Source organism: Triturus cristatus, chromosome 12, assembly GCF_964204655.1.
Source record: "Triturus cristatus chromosome 12, aTriCri1.1, whole genome shotgun sequence".
Classification (NCBI taxonomy): Eukaryota; Metazoa; Chordata; class Amphibia; order Caudata; family Salamandridae; genus Triturus; species Triturus cristatus.
Window position 1 is genome coordinate 706,064,937 of NC_140595.1, and position 21,526 is coordinate 706,086,462.

General features: G+C 39.2%; 1 protein-coding gene across 1 annotated transcript in view; it reads right to left on the bottom strand.

The window, feature by feature from the left end:
• LOC146780159 (arachidonate 12-lipoxygenase, 12R-type-like) overlaps positions 1-21,526 on the bottom strand; it is a 366,345-nt gene that overhangs the window by 213,109 nt on the left and 131,710 nt on the right. The window contains exons 4-5 of the mRNA XM_085638404.1: positions 6,457-6,579; positions 5,291-5,394 (exon numbers count right to left, since the gene is read on the bottom strand). Of these exons, the coding sequence (XP_085494530.1) occupies positions 5,291-5,394; positions 6,457-6,579 (227 nt within the window). The remainder of the gene's footprint in view (positions 1-5,290; positions 5,395-6,456; positions 6,580-21,526) is intronic.

The window sequence follows — 21,526 nt, forward strand, 5'->3', positions numbered from 1 at the left end:
TGTGATTAAAGGAAGTGTTGTGCCAATGTATCTTGATGATAATGAGAAATGTGAACAAGAGTGTAATTTTTGTCTATGCCTACAAGGCCTTATGATGTCATCATTGTTTTAAAAAAGCATTTGATTAATGCAACTCCTTATGTTATCAAGGCAGGGGATCCTGCCGAAATGCGTCACGGCCCCAAGCAAAAAGAAAATAAACAGTTATACTTAACTTGCTGAGAACTGCGGTGTCGTCATGCCGGTGCCGGAGCAGTCCTTTATCCAGAGGCAACCTTGGGACATATATATATATATATATATATATATATATAGTAGCCATGTCCGAAATAATTCAGAATTAGGGAGCACAATTTACTCTAAATTAGAAGTACTAAGTTTGTAAGAGCTTTATACCTTTATATCTCAGATTTATCCAGCTCCATAATCAGAGCCAAAATATGAATTCTTTATTATCTCCTGTCTACAGCCCTGATTGCAACTCATGAATTCAAAGTTCCAATAAAGTTCTCTGTTAGCTCAAGATCAATATTCAAACTATGCTACACAGCTTGCAATTTGTTCATCCAATATGATTTGCTCCTACTCAGTATGTATTTGCATGTTTGTTTTCTTCTGGATATGTACAATACCGGAAAATGTAATTTTATCTTATCGTTCTCTGCTGTGTTCTTGGTCTAGAACACAGATATTGAATACTTTGTGTCAACATTATGTGATATTTGTAAGTGCTTTTACCAATTGTCTTTAAGTGTTCTTGTTGCACCAACATATATTTTTACCATGGGTGATTGTACACAAATGCAAACGTTTATCATACTATTAATAAAGCCCTTGATGGTATAAGATCTGAGATTTCTGAAAACTACATAGACAATGTGTCTTCTATTTGTGTAAATACAGCAATTGTAATTTGAACATTTGTGAAAAACTTTTGGATTCATTGTATGTCATGTTCGTATTTCTTCTTCTGTGCTTTGATATGTGTATAACTTGAATGAAGACTATTGCTGAGGGTTTTGTTCTTTTTATAAATCAGTTGTGGTTTTGCTCCAATAAAAAGGCTCTAATGTTTGTTAAGGATTTTATATATTTGGCTTGCTTCAGTCACAATCAGATTGATTGTACTGTTGCAGTTTTGGGTCTCATTTTGTATCTGTTGATGTTTAATAACTAATTTTGCTCAGTCGCTAGTACTCGAGTCAGTGCTTTGTTGATTAATTTATTTGAATACACCTGTGTCTAAATATACTCCTTATTGTTTGTGTTATTACATAGACTGATTCTTCAATACACATTCTTGATTATGTTGAAATATGGAGGTATTACTATCCATTCACAAAGATGAATTGCAATGTTTTGGCATGCTGAAACCCTGGAACTGAAAATTTGTAACATGATAATTCCTTTGCATTATAAATTGTTTGTCAATTTAATTTTGAGTAAGTTTACTACTTTTTGGTATTCACAAACTCCAAGAGCCTGATTACGAGTCTGGCGGTCCAAGGACCGCCATGCTCGTGGTTGCAAGGCAGTATGACCAAAGTGGTTTTGCCGCCCTGGGACCGCTGACTCCAACAAGGAACCGCAGTTCCCTGGCAGTGGTGCTGCAGTCAAGAGGAATCAATATGCTTGGCAGGAACACCCCAGTCCCGTCAAGCATATTACCACTTCCATCACTGCCACTGATATCACAGAGGTCATTCCTTCATTAAAACAGTGGTGGTGAGGAAAGAAATAGGGGCCTGCAGGGCCCCTTTGTGCCTCACATCTTGTGGATGCACACACCCCCTGTATGCATGCACAAAAGTTCCAGCATGGCATCGACTTTCAAGTCAAAGCCGTTCTGGAACTTCCTTTGACGTTCCCATGGCGATGCCTATTGTATAGGCGCCTGCCATGGGAACGGAAACGTAAATGCCCAGCAATGACTAAAAAAGTAATTATAGGGCAGTCGGTTCTCACGTGGGTTTGGCGGTGCGGTAGCAAGGAAGTCCCGCCACTGCACTGTAAAACTCATAATCAGGCCCTAAGTCTAGGCTACTACTAAAAAACAGTCCTAGGTCATGCACTACACATGACCAACCACTGGAACTGCAACTCCCTCCCAAAGTAAATGATGGACATAGGGACTTAAAATAAAACCTCATAGGAGATAATATTAAATAAAATCATATGAAATATCTAAAAATATAAATACATATAACTTAATGTGAAAAATGTATAACAATAGTCTATAATTATTATTTAATTAAAAGGTGTGTTACTAGGATATTTGAACTAAGAAAATTATGTTATTATAAATAACTCTATATATCACTTTGAATGATTATTAATGCAGTTTTTTTTTATATAGGTGGGAATTTAAACTTCAGAAAAAGAATTGTAATTAATTTAATTTAATGTATTTCGAATAGTTAGAGTTGTAATTCTAAATTAAATAGTGCTGTAGCTTTAATATTTTATTCTACATTTAAAATAAATTTATAAAATGGACTCCTTTGCTTCCTGATGTTCACACCTCTTCAGTGCAGGCTTAGTAAAGCAACAAAATACTGTCACTCACTGCACAGTACCTCTCAAACTGTATGGCTGTGCTGATCCAAAAGGTAAATTACATTGGCAGAAAGCTTTTGGCTGAAGGGAGTTGACTTACTACCCCGTTGTACATATGCTGTCCTGTGGCTTGGCCAAGTGTGTGGACATAAAGGTAGCAAAATCCACTTACTAAATTTCTGCATTATTTTTATGATTTCTTTTCTTTTGGAAAGAGATCAAAAGATGTCTTCACCTAGAACTACAAATATAGGCGGTCATTAGGATGGCGGGCAGATCCGATGGTGGCGATCCGCCCGCCATCAAAACTAAGCCTGGGCAAAGCACTACGCTACGCTCGCGTAGTTTGCGAAGTTCGCGCTACTTCGCACTACGCGAACTGCACGTAGCACAGTGCGAACACACGTAGCGTAGTGTTGCGTAGTGCTGCGGTCATTTTTTGCTTGCTCGCGGTCCTCAACGTCAAGTTGGCGACCGCGAGCAAGCAAAATGACATCCAGGCGAGACTTTTTCCTTGTTCGCGATCAGCAACTTCAAGTTGGCGATCGCGAGCATGGAAAATAAACCTCCCGGCGAGATTCCCAACGCGAGGAGGTCAGGTTTCTCATTGCGAGTGGTCGCGTATGCTCGCGACCGCTCGCGATGAGAAACTACCAGTTCGCGTTGAGAAAGCTGAAGCTCGAGTAAAAATCGACTCGAGCAGCAGAAAACTACAGCTCGCACTGTGCAAGATGCCATTTTCAATGATTGCACAGTGCCGGTTGCTTGTCCGCGCTGTGCAATCATTGAAAACGACATCTGGCACAGTGCGAACAAGGTACTACGCAGTTCGCGAAGTGCTACGCGTAGCTCGCGTAGTGCGAACTTCACTTTGCGTAGCTTCGCGAAGTGCTACTTCGCGAACTACGCCCAGGCCTAATCACAACTAGATTTACCCCCGCCATAATATGGTGGGGTACCGCGGCAGATGCAAAGTGCGTCTGCCGCTTTTTTGACGGTCCCAAGGTCAGGCGGAGCTGGGGCATAATATGGTAGCGGTGCCTAGAAGGCACTGCCATCCATATTATGATGCAGGGTTCAAAAGGCCATTCCATGGTGGCAAAAGGCTGGCGGGGAATTGCTTTGGGGGCCCTTTGATGGCCCCTTGAGGGGTGGCGGGCTGGGGGGCAGCACTTGGGGGGTACCTATGGTACCCCCCTTCATTGCCATGCACAAGTTGGCAGGCACCGGTTATGCATGGCAATGCACAACATGCCTCTTTGGCATTGCGGTGGCACCTGCCAAAATGTCAAAGATGCGAAATGCGACTGCCACGGTGCTGGCCGCATCCTAATTGGCGGTGCAGGACCGCTGCACCGCTGGAGGCCTGTCCCAGCAACGCTAGGTTGGCGGGCAGACTTCCTAATGTGCCCAAATGTGTACAACATTTTATTTTATAAACAATGATTGCTGAATATCTGTAAATAAAACCATATTTAGGTGAAATACAACTTCCTTCTCTAGCACCAAGTTCCGCAGAGTACAAAACTCCTACCATCCGAGAGGAATTTGAAGTATCATATAGAAATTATTATGCAATCTTAGTATCTGACAGTTTCCTCTATTTCTGTAGCTAAACATGCATGATGTAGCTGCAGTTTGAAAAGCAACCACACAGAAATGTGACATTATCCCACTGAGATACAGACACTTGAAGAGAAGCTACAGAATTCATGTTTAGTTGTCTGCATTCCTTGAACGAAGTGCCATATCAAAGGAAGTGTAAATATCCTCTCTTCTACTTTGTTTTGCCTCTCCCTACTCAGAGAAATCCTTCTACAAAACCCACCATCAAAATTAAGATGAAGAGAACACTTTGAGTAATTTTTTACTTCAGTTTTCAAAAAGATTTATTTTTCCTCCAGAAAACGTAACACTAAGGGACTCACTTCCGCCCAACACCGGTGCGGTCTTGGGATCGACCGACCTCCGGTTGGCAGTCCCAACAGCGCTATTACAATGCGAATGCACATGGTGTAGTCGCATACTCCCATTTCTCTATGGGAGCTTGTGCTGCAGTCATAAACTGGCCACAACACAAGCTCCCATAAAGAACACATCATATGTTTCCTGTCATTACTTTGAGGAGAAGCCACCACAACACGGGTCTCTAATGTGTACTTTGCACATGCACACACAAAGAATGCTGCCACGTACGTAGACAGGGTGCTACAGTAGGTGTTCTTAAGGCCAGGTGATATTGTAGACTTGCTGTTTGGCCTGACCAAATTATCCCAAAAATCCGCCATATATGTTTTAAACTCCACCCGGTCACTAGTTAGTCTCTCTGTTAAATTCTTAATATGCAATGGGTTACTCAGGTGCATAAATCACAGTGCTTAATCCGATTAAGCAGTGACCTGCTTAAGGGTTTCACATGCTAATGTGTCTCATACATGTGCTGTCTGCAAAAATAAACATTTAACTATCCTATGGGAAGTAAATGAGGCAACAGCCAAAGGCGCTTGCGAATGGAGACAAGCCTGCCTGCTAGAAAAATATGTATAAATCCTTTTGTTTCTAATGAAAAAAACACATATGGATGGTGGGAAATGAATAATCCTTATATTATCAACACGCAGTAACTAGAGCAGGAATACCAGCCAACCCTCAGTAATCATTGCTTATAAAAAAGTTGACAGACACATGCACACCCTGCTTCACCCGCCAACCCTGGACAATGGAAAAGTCCTACCTGACATAGTAGATTTATAGGTCCAAAAAATCTTTTTGATGTCCTCAAATGATTTCCATGATTCCTTACATCCAAAAAAGCCTTGTAATTTAATTTCCAGTACTCTAGGTGCATGATAAAAGGTTGGAATTAATGATATTCATCACATTATAACAAATACAGTGCACAATAGAAAGGGCATTTGATTCTTGTGCTCAGTGGCTTTTCAGCAAAAGGATTTTCCCAATTCAAGTGCCCATGCTATTTTGGGATTTTGAGGATTGTGACAAATCAATAAAATACTGAAGAGAATCTTTGAAAGTAACTATGTTGGCGTAGAGGAGGAATAAAGACTTATGGAATATCTTCCAGTTTAATAATGTTTCTAGGAAAAGGAGTCATGAAAAAAATATAATTTTACTGAACCAGTGGACATAAAATAAATTCTGTTAAATGAAATTATGATCCATAAACAAATGTGATAGTACTAAGAAAGAAGTGCAAAGTATGCAGACCAGCAGCACAAGTAAGTAAGGCATATGTTGTTTATAGTCAAAATTGATTTGGGCGTAGGAGATAACACTGGTAGGGTTTCCACGTCCATTTTTATACCTAGCTGTTGCCAAGCAAAATGGGTCAATTTGTAATATTTCTGATGTTCTATTGCCTGAAGTTGATCATTGTTCATAAAGGGTGCTTGGCATACCCTAGCTTTTTGTCTGTGAGCAAAGCCGTTCACCCCCCTGAGTCTGGTGAAGGACAGTAAGGTCTAATTTTAAGCATAATAGGAGAATTATTAAAGACCAAACTGGAGTGCATAGAACCAATAAAAAGTGCCTTTTTGATAACCGGCCTTTTGGGTAGTTCTGCAACTTCAAGGAGACAGGAAGCATGCAGATAAGGTGAAAACATACAGTTTGCTCACACCGTTAACATGTCATAACTATGAAAGCATAGATGGGAGACAATGGAGGCCTTCTTGGAGTTATAATGATGGAATAGGATTCAAAATAAGACCAAATTTTATTTCCCTCACTCTTCTTTCATAGAGTGAATGAATGGCATGGTTCATTTTAAAACATTAGCTCAATTGGAAGAGGTCACTCTTACTGTCTTATTAGGAATCCAGTTATTACTTTGAAACACCTGTATTTTTTTATCGAATTACAATAACTCCCAATACTTACGAAGTACCCTTGTTCATGGCAAAACTTAAGAATTTGCCGATTGAGTATTGTACGTTTGAGTCTAGATCCCTGACATCATCCACATCAATGCATCTGGGGAAGCCTTTGTGGTACACTTTCCACCTGGCATAGGTCAAAGGAGAGAAAAGAGAAAGGAGAAAGGTCCAATGATTATGTTACAGTCTTAAAAGATTTTTAGAAGTCTGCATCTCTGTAGGCCTAGCAAAACAACTGCCACTCATATTAGATTTTGTTATTCACTGAATGATCATAAGCAACCAAGACATTAAAAAAGAAAACATGTGTGTATGTTAATGTGGTATGTCCTGGCCACTCCACAGGAACTCTGCTGTCATACCTATACATATACAAGGCTTCTTTCTTTATTAACTGCTGGACTTTAAGCCTCTCTTCATGAAGTAGAACCATAAAGACTTTACTTATGAAAAATCTCTCCTTTCTTTTTGATTGTGCTTTGGTAGACGCCCCAGAGGGTGATCAGCACTGATCCTGCTTCTGTTGCAGATCTATCACATCATTGAGGTCAGTTAACGTGGGGGGGGTTCATCGAAGGAGTAAGTTATCAAGACAAGATCTATAGGTGGTTAATCCTGGATCTTGTCCCGTCAAGACCCTCCTGAGCAAGGGCCTTGTGAATTAGACTGTAGTAGCCACCATAGTGTCTAGAAACAAGAACCACTACCTTTCCTGCTAAAGTTCAGCTGAAGCACTCCCAATTGTGCTTGTTTGATGCAATATTTAGGTTTTTGTAGTGCATACAGTGCAGCACATGTTCAAAAGTGATCCGAGTTTTGTAAGTGTTCAGCTTGTGTGATCTATGTTGTGGCAGCGAATGGTTCAATGCAAAATGAGTGGTGTGGCTTAGTGTGATGAGGTGTGCTATAGTAATGAGAGACAGTAGTGCAAAATGTGATGTGTATTACGGACTGTCATGAAGTATTATAAGATGCACAGTGATGTGCCACAATATTGTTGAATGCTATATGGTATTGTCTAGTATGATGTGATGATGGGGGTGCAGTTTGGTCATGAGTAGTCATAAATGATGTGATATGTTGCGTGGTAAGATGAATTATGCATTTGATGTTGTAGTGCATAGTGCAATATAGTGTTTTGTGGTGTGGTAAGATGTGGTACACTTGGTAGCATATGGTGTGATGCAACATTTGGTGACATAGGATGGAGTGTTGCGCTGTTGTTGGATGTGTTGCAGATCGATATTGTGTGCTTTCGTATCGGTTCATGAGGTGCTGAACATGATGTAATGTGAAGCAGAGCAGCTTGCTGTGGGTCTGGTTTTGTTCTTCTTGTTTTCTCCAGAAAGGAGGCAAAGTGTGATGGATATTCCCAAAACATACATGCTAGGCCTATAGCCCCGCAGTGATGCTTCTGTTTTGGAGAGGGTCGTCGAGCCGTCTTCACTTGGTCAATGTATGAAGCAATAAGTTTAGCCCCTTTAAAGCTGGCACAAGGTTCAGGGACTGTCAAGAAAATGCTATAAACATCCTTGCTCCTACTCCAACATTTATACTTTCGAAGCCACTAGGCTCTGAAGTACCCAAATATGTATTACCTTCTAGCATATGTATTTGGCAGTTGCCAATAGATATACTATGGCATGAAAGCCTTGCCAAGTCACATTTCATGTTGACTAACATGTGTTTGATAACATTAATAACTACCACAAACCATCATGTCATAGCCTCTAATTAAAGGCTGATTAGTTAGATATCAGGTTATAAAATAACTGCCGCAAACTTTCGAATAAAATCTACCTTTCATTGTAGTGAGGTGAGGTGACATAGCATGACTGCCATTATAGATGTAGGATGTTAAGGTGCTGTTTGATATGGTTTTTGTTGTGGTGGATGATGTAATGCAGTGATGAATGGGATTGTTGTAGAGAGGTGATGTGCACTATTATGAGGTGTATTGGATGTTGTGAGATAATATGATAAAATATTACATAGCCTGATATAGCATAGTATGATGTGGCATTTGATATGTGAGGTAGTGTGGTATGGTGTGTGTGTGCGTTACAAGTTGTGATCTATTATAGTATAGCATGATCTAGTGCAATGTGATGAGGTATTTCAAGGTCTGTGATTGTGGATGGTGTGCTGTGGTATGTTATGTAGTGGCCTTTTATAGTGATCACTCTGGAATGTTTGATTTTTCTGGACCACATTGTTGATGACTTTAGAACTCTGTGCACTTTAGCCCTGCTAACAAAGAGTAAAGTGTCTGTACTCTTCCTTTAAACATGGTTAAATTAGCGTTCTCCTCATTGGCATTTTTAACGTGCTTGTAGGCCCTAGTATATGGTGTAAGATGTGCACCAAGGGCCAGGTTAGTTAAATTACACTTGTGGATTGCAGCAACTGTTGTGCTATCTGTTACAGTGGTAGTGCAAACATAGCTGCAGGCCTAACATGTGTAGCCTCACTGCTGCAATGTAAAACCTGGAGAGCATCCTGTTAAAATACCCCTTTCAAAAATTAAAGCCCACTGTAACGCCCTGAACGTCTCAGGATCGTTTAACAGACACGAAAATGAGAACGCAACCACTTGTGAAGGTTTAGTTATTTTAATGAAGGCAAAAATAATACAAGGAATAAACAAAGGTTATAGTCACTGGAATCCTCCAGGCTAAGTACGTTACCAGCCCACAGCACGGATGGTCCTAACCGTCCTCTGCATATACGCCGATCCCGGCGTATGCCAACAGAGGGCAGAAATGAAATGGCCGACAATGCCAATCGGTAAGCTGTGAGGGGCACGAAGAGTGTTGGGGAGAATCGAGGAGTCAGGGAAACACCCAGCCGGGGTCTCTACCTGAAGGGAGCAGCCGCTCAACCTCTTCCTCAGACTGCACTGGGACGCGGAGTCACCTCCTGGTGATGCGTCACCGATACCCCAATCACAAGCAAAGAAGACTGAACCGAGAGCAGCCGCTCGATCGATCCCGTGGACTTCCGAGTCTGTAACGCGGCAAACACCTCCTGGTGTGCGTTACAGCTGGCAGTCCCTGGATCTCTGGTCGGGATGGGAGTTACGACTCCAACCAGCAAAAGCGCCACTGCGCTTTGACTCAGCCGAGTCAAAAAGCGAAGCTCAATGGTTATCCGGTAGAGCTTCCGGGTCTTTCACTGGTGACGATGGGGCAAGACACGGCCCAGGGAGTAACGACTCGACCCACCTCCGTTCTTGCCTTACTGGAGCACCACTCCGGAACACTGCTCTTCACTAAGCAGGTACGTCGGTGTAAACACAATAACCGACAGCGTTGTACCTCCCGGTTCCTCCCTTTATAGGGCGTGTTTTCCTTGAGTTATGTAATAGTTCTCCTGTTTACATAAGGGCGTGTTTTCCTTGAGTTATGTAACAGCTCTCCTGTTTACATAAGGGCGTGTTTTCCTTGAGTTATGTAACAGCTCTCCTGTTTACATAAGGGCGTGTTTTCCTTGAGTTATGTAACAGCTCTCCTGTTTACATAACCTCTCAACTGCTAAGCATCCTGGGAGATGTAGTCCGTTTTCGCTGGTTACCGTTTTCCTCCCCTCGCATGACAGGAATTCTTGACACCCACCTTTTTAAATATAAGTAAGTCACCTCTATAGCATTGTAGCCCACAAGGAAGGGAACATGGTTTTAAAACGTGGGACATGTAGAAGGTTAATATTACTGTTGGTCCTACAGTGACAAGGCTCAAAAGAATCTATTTTCACTGAAGGTCTGGCTGTCTCATTTTGAAAAACAGACTGCAGTTTAAAACACCAATATTGCTATTTCAGGAAAGGGACCAGCTGGAAAAATAAATAAGCCACTATTTTACATAGGTTTTAAAAGTCCAATTCAATTATGAAGTCAGATTTGTAATAAATATTGTGGAAAAGTAACTTTTAGAAAGTTACCTTTTCCCTTCCTGAAATTCCTGGAGGCTAATTTGCATTCAATCTCCAGCTTCTCCAATCCTGTACTTATGTCTGAATAAGGTGTAAAATGCCCCCCAGTAGCATAACATATCTGTAGCATAACAGGTCTGTTATGCTACTGGGGGCACATGGAACAATGTGGGCATACTTGAAAAGGAGAGAACAGCATGCCAAAACAACTCTTTTCTATCCCAAGCCTGGTTGCTGAAGGGTCCTGCGTTTGTCCTTCCAGGATTCTATCTCTGCATTTATTGTGGGTACAATGCCTGCTTCAAACATTGGTGATTTGCCTATGACACTTCCACATACACCCCAAGGTCTCAGAGTCGAAGTTTAGTGTGGGCGAAGACTTTCACCATCTTGAAAATTACTTAATACATGTCATTTCATGCCTGTTTGTAGTAAGGCAAACTGAAGAAGTGGGTAAAATTGGCCCTAAGAGCATTGACCACATTGGTTAGGGAGTGCCCAGAGTTCACCTAAACCACTATATGGTGCAAAGCATACATTTGGATCCTCTAAGCACTGACTTCAGAACACTTGATGAACCTGTGGAAGATCAGAAGAGGACTGACCTCCTGTCTTTAACATAAGAGTAGCCCCAAAGAACTAGACCTGCTCCCTCTTGTACACATAAAAAGAAGTGGACTTGAAGGGTTAGTAGGCTGACATCCAGTGTAGCTACATGGAGACAACAAAATGCAAGAGGCTTTTCCTCTGGTGTGCCCAGCTGATCGGAAACAACTAGACCTGGACAGGACCTTGCTGAGGTGTGTTCTGGTCCCTAAGTGCTCTCCCTGGTGTCCTGGGAGCTGTACACGTGACCTAGATGAGCTGTTCCAGAAACCCTGTAAATGTGGGACTTAAAAGATGAAAGGCCTGATTTAGATCTTGGCAGATGGGTTACTCTGTCATAACAGTGATGGAAATCCCATCCGCCAAAATATGAATCCCATAGGATATAATGGGATTTATATTCCAGCGGATTGGATATCCGTCACTGTTGTGACGGAGTAACCCATCTGCCAAATTCAAAATCAGGCCCTAAGTCAGAAAGTAAAACCCTTCACCAGTACAAAGCTGAAATTGATGCTTAGTGAATGTTGGCGCTATTTCTCCTTAAAACATATTATTGGATCTTTGTCATTTTTGTGTCATTTTATTTATTAGATTTTATTCAAATTTTTCAAATCCACTTTGACTTTATTACTGTTTTGGTTCGGCATAAATGCTTGCCACATTTTTTCATTATTGTTACTATTTATTGTCATAACATCGGAAAATAGTTGTTAGCTGTTACAGTAGAATTATTCAGTTACAGTGCCATGTGTCTGTTGTATTACTACAAATCATATAACAGTGCATAGTATGCAACACTTTATTGTCCAGTACGCCAGGCCTTCTCACAACTACAAGTCCATCACTTCAGGATGATTATTCTGCTCTCCTGCCACAATCTCTGTAGTGTCTTTAGCATCTGTTTTCAGTAAGTAAGTCTTACCTAGTTGGGGGAAGCATGCTATGTACTTCAGACTGGGTATTGCACCACATCAGATCATTTATCCAGTAATCGTATTTAGGCAGCCTATCTATGCCCCAGCACACTGCCTCTCTCTTCTTTGCCATAACCACAGAGCTTCGTATTTACTGTTCATATTTATAAACCGAGCCCAAGTATCTCTTTACCCCAGGACATTCCAATGAACTGTGGTGAAATCCTACTTATGGGGCAACTCATCTTTTACATTGGCAGTCTTCAACTAGACAATGGCTGTGCATACTAAGTAGTGTATGATATGCTATATATAAATATTTATAATGCATTAGTCTATGCCTGTTAATTGCTGACATTCACTTTGTATGTGTACAGCAGTATTCTCATTGCACTTCCAATATCTGATGCCCTATAGTTTGCACCCATTGGTCTCCTGCTTTATTCTGGTATTCAACTTTCATGAAGTCTAATCATGGCATACATTGTTGTGCTCAACCTGGTAACTTGCAGTCACTTAGTTTTTCCAGGTAAGTGGGGTACTGTGTAATAACAGTACAACCCAGTCTATGGTATAAATATATATCCAATGCATTACATAGGCCTAAATCTTTATACTCTTGTATTGTTAAAAAACTACCTTCCTTATAAAGCTCACCCAATGTATGGTGTTGTCTATTACTCAACCTCTTCCTAGAGGCTAGCTCACTGGTCACTTCCAATTGTGGATTACGAACTAGAGGCATCTGCAGTCAGAACAGTTTGCCTATACCACTGATATCCATTAGTCATTACTAGGCCTGCACTGTGCAGTCCACTGTATGCATTACCCTTTTTGGTCTAGTTTGTGTTTTCATGATAGTGGCATTCAGTAGAAATGGTGCATGTAAAACTTCTTCAAGTCACAGTGCAGGGAGCCCTCTAAGAATATGGAACCAACAGTGCACAAATTACTCCTGGGCTACAAAGTAATGAATTATCAAATTGAAAGTAGCAGATACTCCAAATGTATATGTTAATTGTTTAGTTTTCCAGTTTATTGTGGCTTGTTTCCCATCCCCGGTAGTCTTCCCATCAGTAAATGAATCTGATTGAAAAAACTGTGGTTTAAAGGGACTGGATTATTCTGGTAAATGTAAAGTAACTGTGCAGTATTATCATTTTCATAATGGTGATGCAGTCAGCCAACGATATTGGTAGGATGTTCCACTTTTCAATGTAGGTGGCTATTTTACTTATACATACCCTATAGCTGCTGTGGTATATCCTATCTTTACCCCAGTGGTATTTGATTCCCAAGTATTGACCAGGATTCTCACTCCATTGATAGGATAATCTAGAGTATTAGCATGAGTGTTCCTTGTAAAAGGCATCTTGATGATGATGATTTTGTCATAGTTTATTATGAGACCGGACCATCGTTCATAGGCAATGAGCCCCATGATAATTGGGTTAAGCCATTTTTCTGGATTATTAGTATCAGGTTATACACAATTTATTCTGACAATAACACCTTATATTTTCCAAATGTGTTGGCCACACCAGAATGGAACTCTTTGAGCAGATTTGCCAATTGTTCCACCACCAGAGCAAATAAGATGAGCTAGAGGGCCAGCACCTATTGTACACCTCACTTGATGCTGGTTTAGATATCATGTCATACTTTTTCACATGGTTTACCAGTCAGCTATCATGCTGTGTAATTTAGTGTGGTATAGTGTCATAAGGTGTTGTGCAAAATGAGATAGTGTGTAGTCAGGTGTCATGGACTATGGTGAGGAATTCTGTTGCATGGTAAGATGAAGCATTATATAACCCAATGCGTGAAAATTAGCTACTAGGGTCAGGCAATCAAGACCCCAACCTTTCCAAGAAATCTCATTCAGGGATGTGGTATACGTATTTTCTCTTCCTTTATACCCACCAGCTAAGAGTATAGGCAGTAAAATAAGTCATAACAGGTCCCCCCACTTTTATCCTCTTAATCTTCAACTTTCTAAAGAGGGTCTGAAAACAATTAGAGCCTCCCTTGAGGCAGTTCATTGGTATTTTTAAGCTTGGCAAAATCCTGAGTCAGAGAAAACCCAAGATCAATGTTCCTCCTCTTCTGATACCACTGTCCCCTTTCCAAGATATGATAGGAGATGTGTAAGAACTGGTTGATCAGAATATTAAGAAGACTTTTTTGAGTGCAGGATATCAAAGAAGCCAGAGGAACACCAACCTCAACAACTCTGTCCACCTCAACTGCAAATCACAGGAATCCCGGATCACCATGCAGATCATGGAGTAAATAAGGGCTGCTTGTAGTTTTTACAGTCGAGTGAGACAGACAATCCTATGGTAAGTAGGCAAAGTGAGCCACATTAACACATAAATATATATGCCTCAAGTTTGTAAGCGCAGTAAAGCATGCCTCACTTCTTCCCCTTTACAAAATCCCACGTTTTGATAACAGGCAAAGCTATTAGGATAACTAGAACATCATGTAATTCTAATTCCATTTTAATTTCCTGAGATACTCTCCTTGACATCCAAACAGATCTTCTGACCACCCTGAGCACACAGATCAACTGCATCCTCTTGTCCAACACCTTGGTTTAGCATTTGTCATGAGTCAGCTATACTAACACTTAAGTTCTTGTTATCCGTGTTATTACCAAACACCTGTCACCATCCAGTCTCCCTGACACCACCTCTCACTAGAACTAAACTTACTCCATCAGCTGCCAAAGTTGACACTTCCATGAACCATTAGCCTATGCCACTGAAGTGCTTGCACACCTTACCAACAACACACTCTGTTTACTCCATCATTTGTTACTTGACACCTTTCTTGAACTCGACGCAAACATACACCAATGTCAATGGGTAAGATTTTGAATGTATAAACATTCTATGGGTGCTAAATCTTCACAAGATCTCCCCACTTAAAACAATAATCCAATTTTTTTTCCTGTTATCGGATAGTGTGTACTTTTTTAACAGAGCTTTCCTTACTTTCGCCAATACCGAATTCAATCATTCACAATTTAGAGGACCTCCTGCTTCACTTAACCACTCAGAATGACATTGGGAAATGGTTCTTTACTTTTCAATAATTTAAATAGAGAATCACCAGTTGGCAAATTTGGAGTTAAATGGTAATTCCAAATCCTATCCTGGATTATTTTCTCAATATCCAATCTTGAATGTACCATAAGCTATATGCACTCCTGATGTAATCAATGGATTTTCTCCATCAACTCATTCGACGGGGGAGCTGCTTAGAGAGACTTTCAATTTTTTTATATCCATCACTCCTTGGTTATAGTACTACAAACACTGGAAATGAACTGAACACCATTGTCTGACAGAATACACATTTGTAGCCATTAATAAAAAAACACACTTTATAAAATCTCCAAATGGTTTGGCACCAGCAGATCTTGTAAAATTGTGGAGAATCCATTTTGAATTATAGTAATTGAGAACTATCAACATCTTTACTCCATTAGGAAGTAGGCAACTGATTTCCTACACCCCATGAAACCATTTTCTAATTTCTCCCACAGAGAAGCTGAAAAACTAACTGGACACAACATAAATTTCCTCAACACAAATGTCCTATGCATAGACTGTATAGTACTGCAAAAGCCATCACCAAATAAATAACACTGTTAAAAGATGACTACCAATGATGCAACTTCAGTTTTTACTTTGTAGAAGTCAAACCATGTGTTCTAAATGAGCTAAATGAACAAGTCACTCTCTAACAGCAGCAGGTGGAACAATCCTACAACCCACTCGTAACTGAAGCACTTTCAACACTCAGTTTCTCCTGAACCTTTTTCCAGCATTGGAATTCATCAGACTATTGTTCTTAACATGGCCATATTTTCACAGTAAAATCCCTTATTTTCTGTAGAACCAAAGCCTCTTTGTTTTAATTAATGAGTGGACAGAAGAAGAAAAAGATATCACATCTGTGTACATCCTCTAAACCAACAACACATTCTGCATACTCACTGTCTTCTACATCACTCCCAACATATGTTAAGGGAAAGCATGTCAAGCCTGCATGCGCATTCTTTCCTTTTACAACATCATGTATGTCCATATGAAAATATTGTATACAAGCGAACAAACTCACAATTCTTGGCCGCAGTTACATTGCAAGGCTGCAACTGGCTCTAATGCAAGCAAGGAAATTGATCCCCATCCACTGGTTTGGTAGTAAAAAACAGCTACCAACTGGTGTAAAGTGTGCCACTCAGAATCCTGCTCCCGGTGCCACTGCCCTTGCTGCACTACTGATAGCTATGCCACTGCAGGACATAGCCTAGCATATTCTTTTCTCTCTCAGTATGAATATCAAGGATTTGTGAGCAGAATGAATATCATGCTTCCCCATAAAAGTTCTGAATTATTCCACTGTACAAGAACAGGCCAGTGCCTCATTGTATATCATTCTATGTTGGCACTCTGACCTTTTGAGGTACAGGGATACATGTTCAACAGTGTATTCCCAACCCATTACACCTTCAGTCAAAATTACATCAATAACAGGTTGCAACTACTTGCAGCACACAATCCTTATCAGGCTCATAACATTGTAATGCGAGAACATTGACATTTTCAAAAGATACAATCTCTTTATAACTGCAGAGAAGTTTTTTCAATGGTTATGTTTCCAAAGCAAAACCTAGTACTAGTTGTGCATAATTTTCACACAAACCCAAGAAAGTATTTGATTTGGTCTTTTTTTTTAGTGAGGGAGCATCCTTGATAGCACATAGCATGTTTTAGATTGTATTCCATCAGCTTGCCCAAATAATCAAGATCATCAGAAATCTACATTTTTCTTTCTTTTACTCATTTTAGGTTCAATCAAAAATGCACTAACCTCTGTCTAGCACATCATTTTATTCCTCAACTCATTTGGCAAAAAGGAGGATGTCATTTTGATGTGCTGTTTAGGGTTCAACTAAACTAAACATCAGCTTCTGAAAAACAGAATCTGCTAATGCAAGCCTAAACAGCATGCCCGAAAAGCCCTAAACAGATTCACAAAGGTTGTTATAGACTTACATCTATCCACAAAAAATCCTGCCACCATTCAAACGAGAGAACAGCTCAAGGACTATGACAGTCAATTAAGTATTTTTACTCAAAGAACGCAAATCAACACTAAACAAATTTCATCACAACTATTGGAGACGTTCAGTGCTTTAATGCTCTTAATACTAAGTGAAACATCCCTGACTTTCTGTACTGTAGGTTCTGCTTTTTTTCTTTTAACAAAATCATTTGTTCATAACCATGTACACAATCAAACCTCTCTTCCAGTCGGGTTCAGATATGTCTACGTAATGTCTTGAGCTCTATCATTAGTCAACTTCAATATCAATATTGGTAAAGATATCATTGGTGTTAAAACCATCCCAGTTTACCTTGTTCTCAAACCCTGAAAATGTGTCAGCCTTTTTAGCCATGCATATGTTGACCCTCCTAGTAGAAAATGCAAAGGTATAATGAAATTTCACTAACCGTTTAAAGTTTTCTTCTTGTCAAAGGTTGCACAACGGACAGATACAAGTTAACATCACATCACTCATCTCTCTATACCTTCTACGTAACTAAGAACTACCTGCCCCAGTGTCTGCAGTGACCAACGCTCCCTTATTCTGAATGCACATCTTGAATATTGGATTTCCTTTTCCACAACAGCTTTGAATTTGGACAGTCAAAACTACTTTACATCTCTAACTTCTAAGCTAACTCTTCTATCTCAATGGCATGGACCAACATTTGTTTTCCCCAACACACATTTACAAAATCTTCATATTCTTTTTCATTGCATGCACTGCTTGCAAACAGAAAGTCGCTTTGTTGAAATTAACAAGATGAAATTTAAAACCACACATGTAGCATATACTTTCTGCTCTTTAAAAAAAAAAAATTGTTAACCACTTTTTGTTACCATTGCTTCTGAATGCTTGACTTCACTGGTGTTATTGAGTGACTTCACTAATACGCTCTAATAGATCATTCAGTACTCTTTGCTTTAGGTAATGGAATTGAGAAAGTTGGACTTTTACAACTGAAAACAGGTTCCTGTATCTTTTGATGAAACCTAAAACTAAATAAACATCAAATCACATCAAAACGGATCTACCAGGCTTGCAAACATACACGTGGCAGTTAGCAACATTCTCATCAATTGTCACATGTGGCAATTGTCTTGTGAAAAATCTAGGACTTCTAAGAACTGCTTTCCTGAATTATGAAAAGTATCCACATACTTGTCCAATCTCCTAAAGTCACATGGTTCTGACATTATTTGTGGAAGATGATCACAATTCTTTTCCCATATGAACCTAAGCCATTACACGGTAGCTCAAAATGACATCTAGGCAAATAATTTTTTCCATCTACTGCCACAAGATAATACTCAAGTGTGTGAACCCTTCATTTCCATTACATTGGTGGTTTTCTAGTACTTTGCCAGATATCACTGGTAAGTTAATCACTTTACACATTTAATTTTAGTTTAAAATGGCAACCGAATCATTTTATAATTGTGAATTGTCTATTTCCACATGATTAATTAATATAAGGTTCGGCAGCACATAATAAAATCACCTAAACTGTCATGGAATGAGCTGCTGTGCATCAACGCCAGAATCAACAATCGTTCCTTAAGAATCACTGACAAAATATCAAGTACAATATCGAGGTACAAAAATATTGTGACAAAAATATCGAAGTGAAGAATCACGACATCCTATCTACATCATGGTAAGTGCAAAAATATCGAGAACAAAAAATATCGGTGTCTAAAATATTGTTGTTAAAAATATTGTTTTTGTTAAATGTTAAAAAATAATGTAAAATAAAGTAAATAATACATATAATTAAAAGAAACATAGTTAAAAATGTTTAAAAATAATAACTAATATGTATAATGTTAAAATAAATTAAACATATACATATAACATAATATATATTCTTACTTAATAATATTCGTAAATAATTATTTTATTAACTGATACATTGTTAAAAACATTTTATAAATTATAAATACATATATACACATACAAAAATAATGTAAATAAAAATATAAATATATATATCAAATTAAAAAACTACAATATTTTTAATCATTTTAAATCAAATTATACAAAACATTAATTAAAATAATACAGAAAAATATTGGATAGTGGAGGGAATAGAATGACTATTCCAGCTCCAGAGAATGCAACAGTAGGGAAAGTGTTGGATAGCATAGGGGTAAAAATTACTATTCCCACTCCAGTGAGTGCAACAGTAGGGAAAGTGTTGGATAGTGTAGGGGTAAACATTACTATTCCCACTCCAGAGAGTGTAACAAGAGGGAAAGTGTTGGATAGCGTAGGGGTAAAAATTACTATTCGAACTCCACAGAGTGCGGCAATAGGAAAAGTGTTGGATAGCGTAGGGGTAAAAAATACTATTCCCACTTCAGTGAGTGCAACACAGTAGGGAAAGTGTTGGAAAGCGTGGGGGGTAAAAATTACTATTCCGACTCCAGAGAGTGCAACAGTAGGGAAAGTGTCGGATAGCGTAGGGGCAAATATGACTATTCCCACTCCAGAGAGTGCAACAGTAGGGAAAGTGTTGGATAGAGAATGGGTTAAAATTACTATTCCCACTCCAGTGAGTGCAACAGTAGGGAAAGTGTTGGATAGCGTAGGAGTGAAAATTACTTTTCCCACTCCATTAAGTGCAACAGTAGGAAAAGTGTTGGATAGTGTAGGGGCAAAAATTACTATTCCCACTCCAGTGAGTGCAACAGTAGGGAAAGTGTTGGATAGCGTAGTGGTAAAAATTACTATTCCAACTCCAGAGAGTGCAACAGTAGGGAAAGTGTTGCACAGCGTCGGGGTATAAATTACTATTCCCGCTCCAGAGAGTGCAAAAGCAGGGAAAGTGTTGGATAGCGAGAGGGTTAAAATTACTATTCCCACTCTAGTTAGTGCAACAGTAGTGAAAGTGTTGCATAGTGTAGGGGTAGAAATTTCTGTTTCCACTCCAGTGAGTGCAACAGTAGGGAAAGTGTTGGATAGCGAAGGGGTAAAAATTACTATTCCCACTCCAGTGAGTGCAACAGTAGGGAAAGTGTTGGATAGCGTAGGAGTGAAAATTACTTTTCCCACTCCATTAAGTGCAACAGTAGGAAAAGTGTTGGATAGTGTAGGGGCAAAAATTACTATTCCCACTCCAGTGAGTGCAACAGTAGGGAAAGTGTTGGATAGCGTAGTGGTAAAAATTACTATTCCAACTCCAGAGAGTGCAACAGTAGGGAAAGTGTTGCACAGCGTCGGGGTATAAATTACTATTCCCGCTCCAGAGAGTGCAAAAGCAGGGAAAGTGTTGGATAGCGAGAGGGTTAAAATTACTATTCCCACTCTAGTTAGTGCAACAGTAGTGAAAGTGTTGCATAGTGTAGGGGTAGAAATTACTGTTTCCACTCCAGTGAGTGCAACAGTAGGGAAAGTGTTGGATAGCATAGGGGCAAAAATTACTATTTCCTCTCCAGAGAGTGCAACAGAAGGGAAAGTGTTGGATAGTGTAGGGGTAAAAATTACTATTCCCACTCCAGTGAGTGCAACAGTAGGGAAAGTGTTGGATAGTGTAGGGGTTATAATTGCTATCCCAGCTCCAGAGAGTGCAACAGTAAGGAAAGTGTTGGATAGAGTAGGGGTAAAAAGGACTATTCCCACTCCAGAGAGTGCAACACTAGGGAAAGTGTTGGATAGCGCATAGGTTAAAAATAACATACTTGTCAATTATTAATTGGTTTAATTAAATACTGAATTAAAAATAAATTACCAGTAAATTATTTCTAAATACCAATAAAATAAAATTAATAATTACTTTAATAACATTCAATTACTTCCCACCCTATTCCCCAACAAACCCCCAACCCACTCCGCATAAAAATTAACACAATTATTATAATTATCAATTAATAAACTTATAAACATTAATTACCAACCAATTTTTAATTAACGCTACATTATTTATGAATTCCAATAAATGATAATTAATAATTACTTAATTATAATAAATTACTTCCCACCCTATTCCCCTATAAACCCACAACCCGCTACGGAACTAAAAAGCTAAATTTATTTAAAAATAAATAATAATTTCTAAAACATTATGATTTAATTTACTATAATTACATTTCTGCCCACCCTATTCCCCTATAAACCCACAACCCGCTAAGGTACTTCTAAACATTTAATATACATATTTTTAAAAACAATTCAAAACATAACAAAAAACATGTAAAACACATACATACTAAAATACATAACACTAACATAAACATCGATATTAGTAACATCGATATTTTTGCTATCGATATTACTAACATCGATATTAACAAAAACAATATTTCTTACCTTCAGGTCGATATTCTGGTCACCGATATTCTTTGATGTCGATATTCTGTGCCTACGATATTTAAAACTCGATATTTATGAAAGTCGAAATAAAAAATCCGATATTATGTCTGTGCACCGTTCCATAACTGTGTTTCCATAGCCAGATTCCTTTTGAATATAAAAAGAGCGTCTAAACATAGATCAGCTAG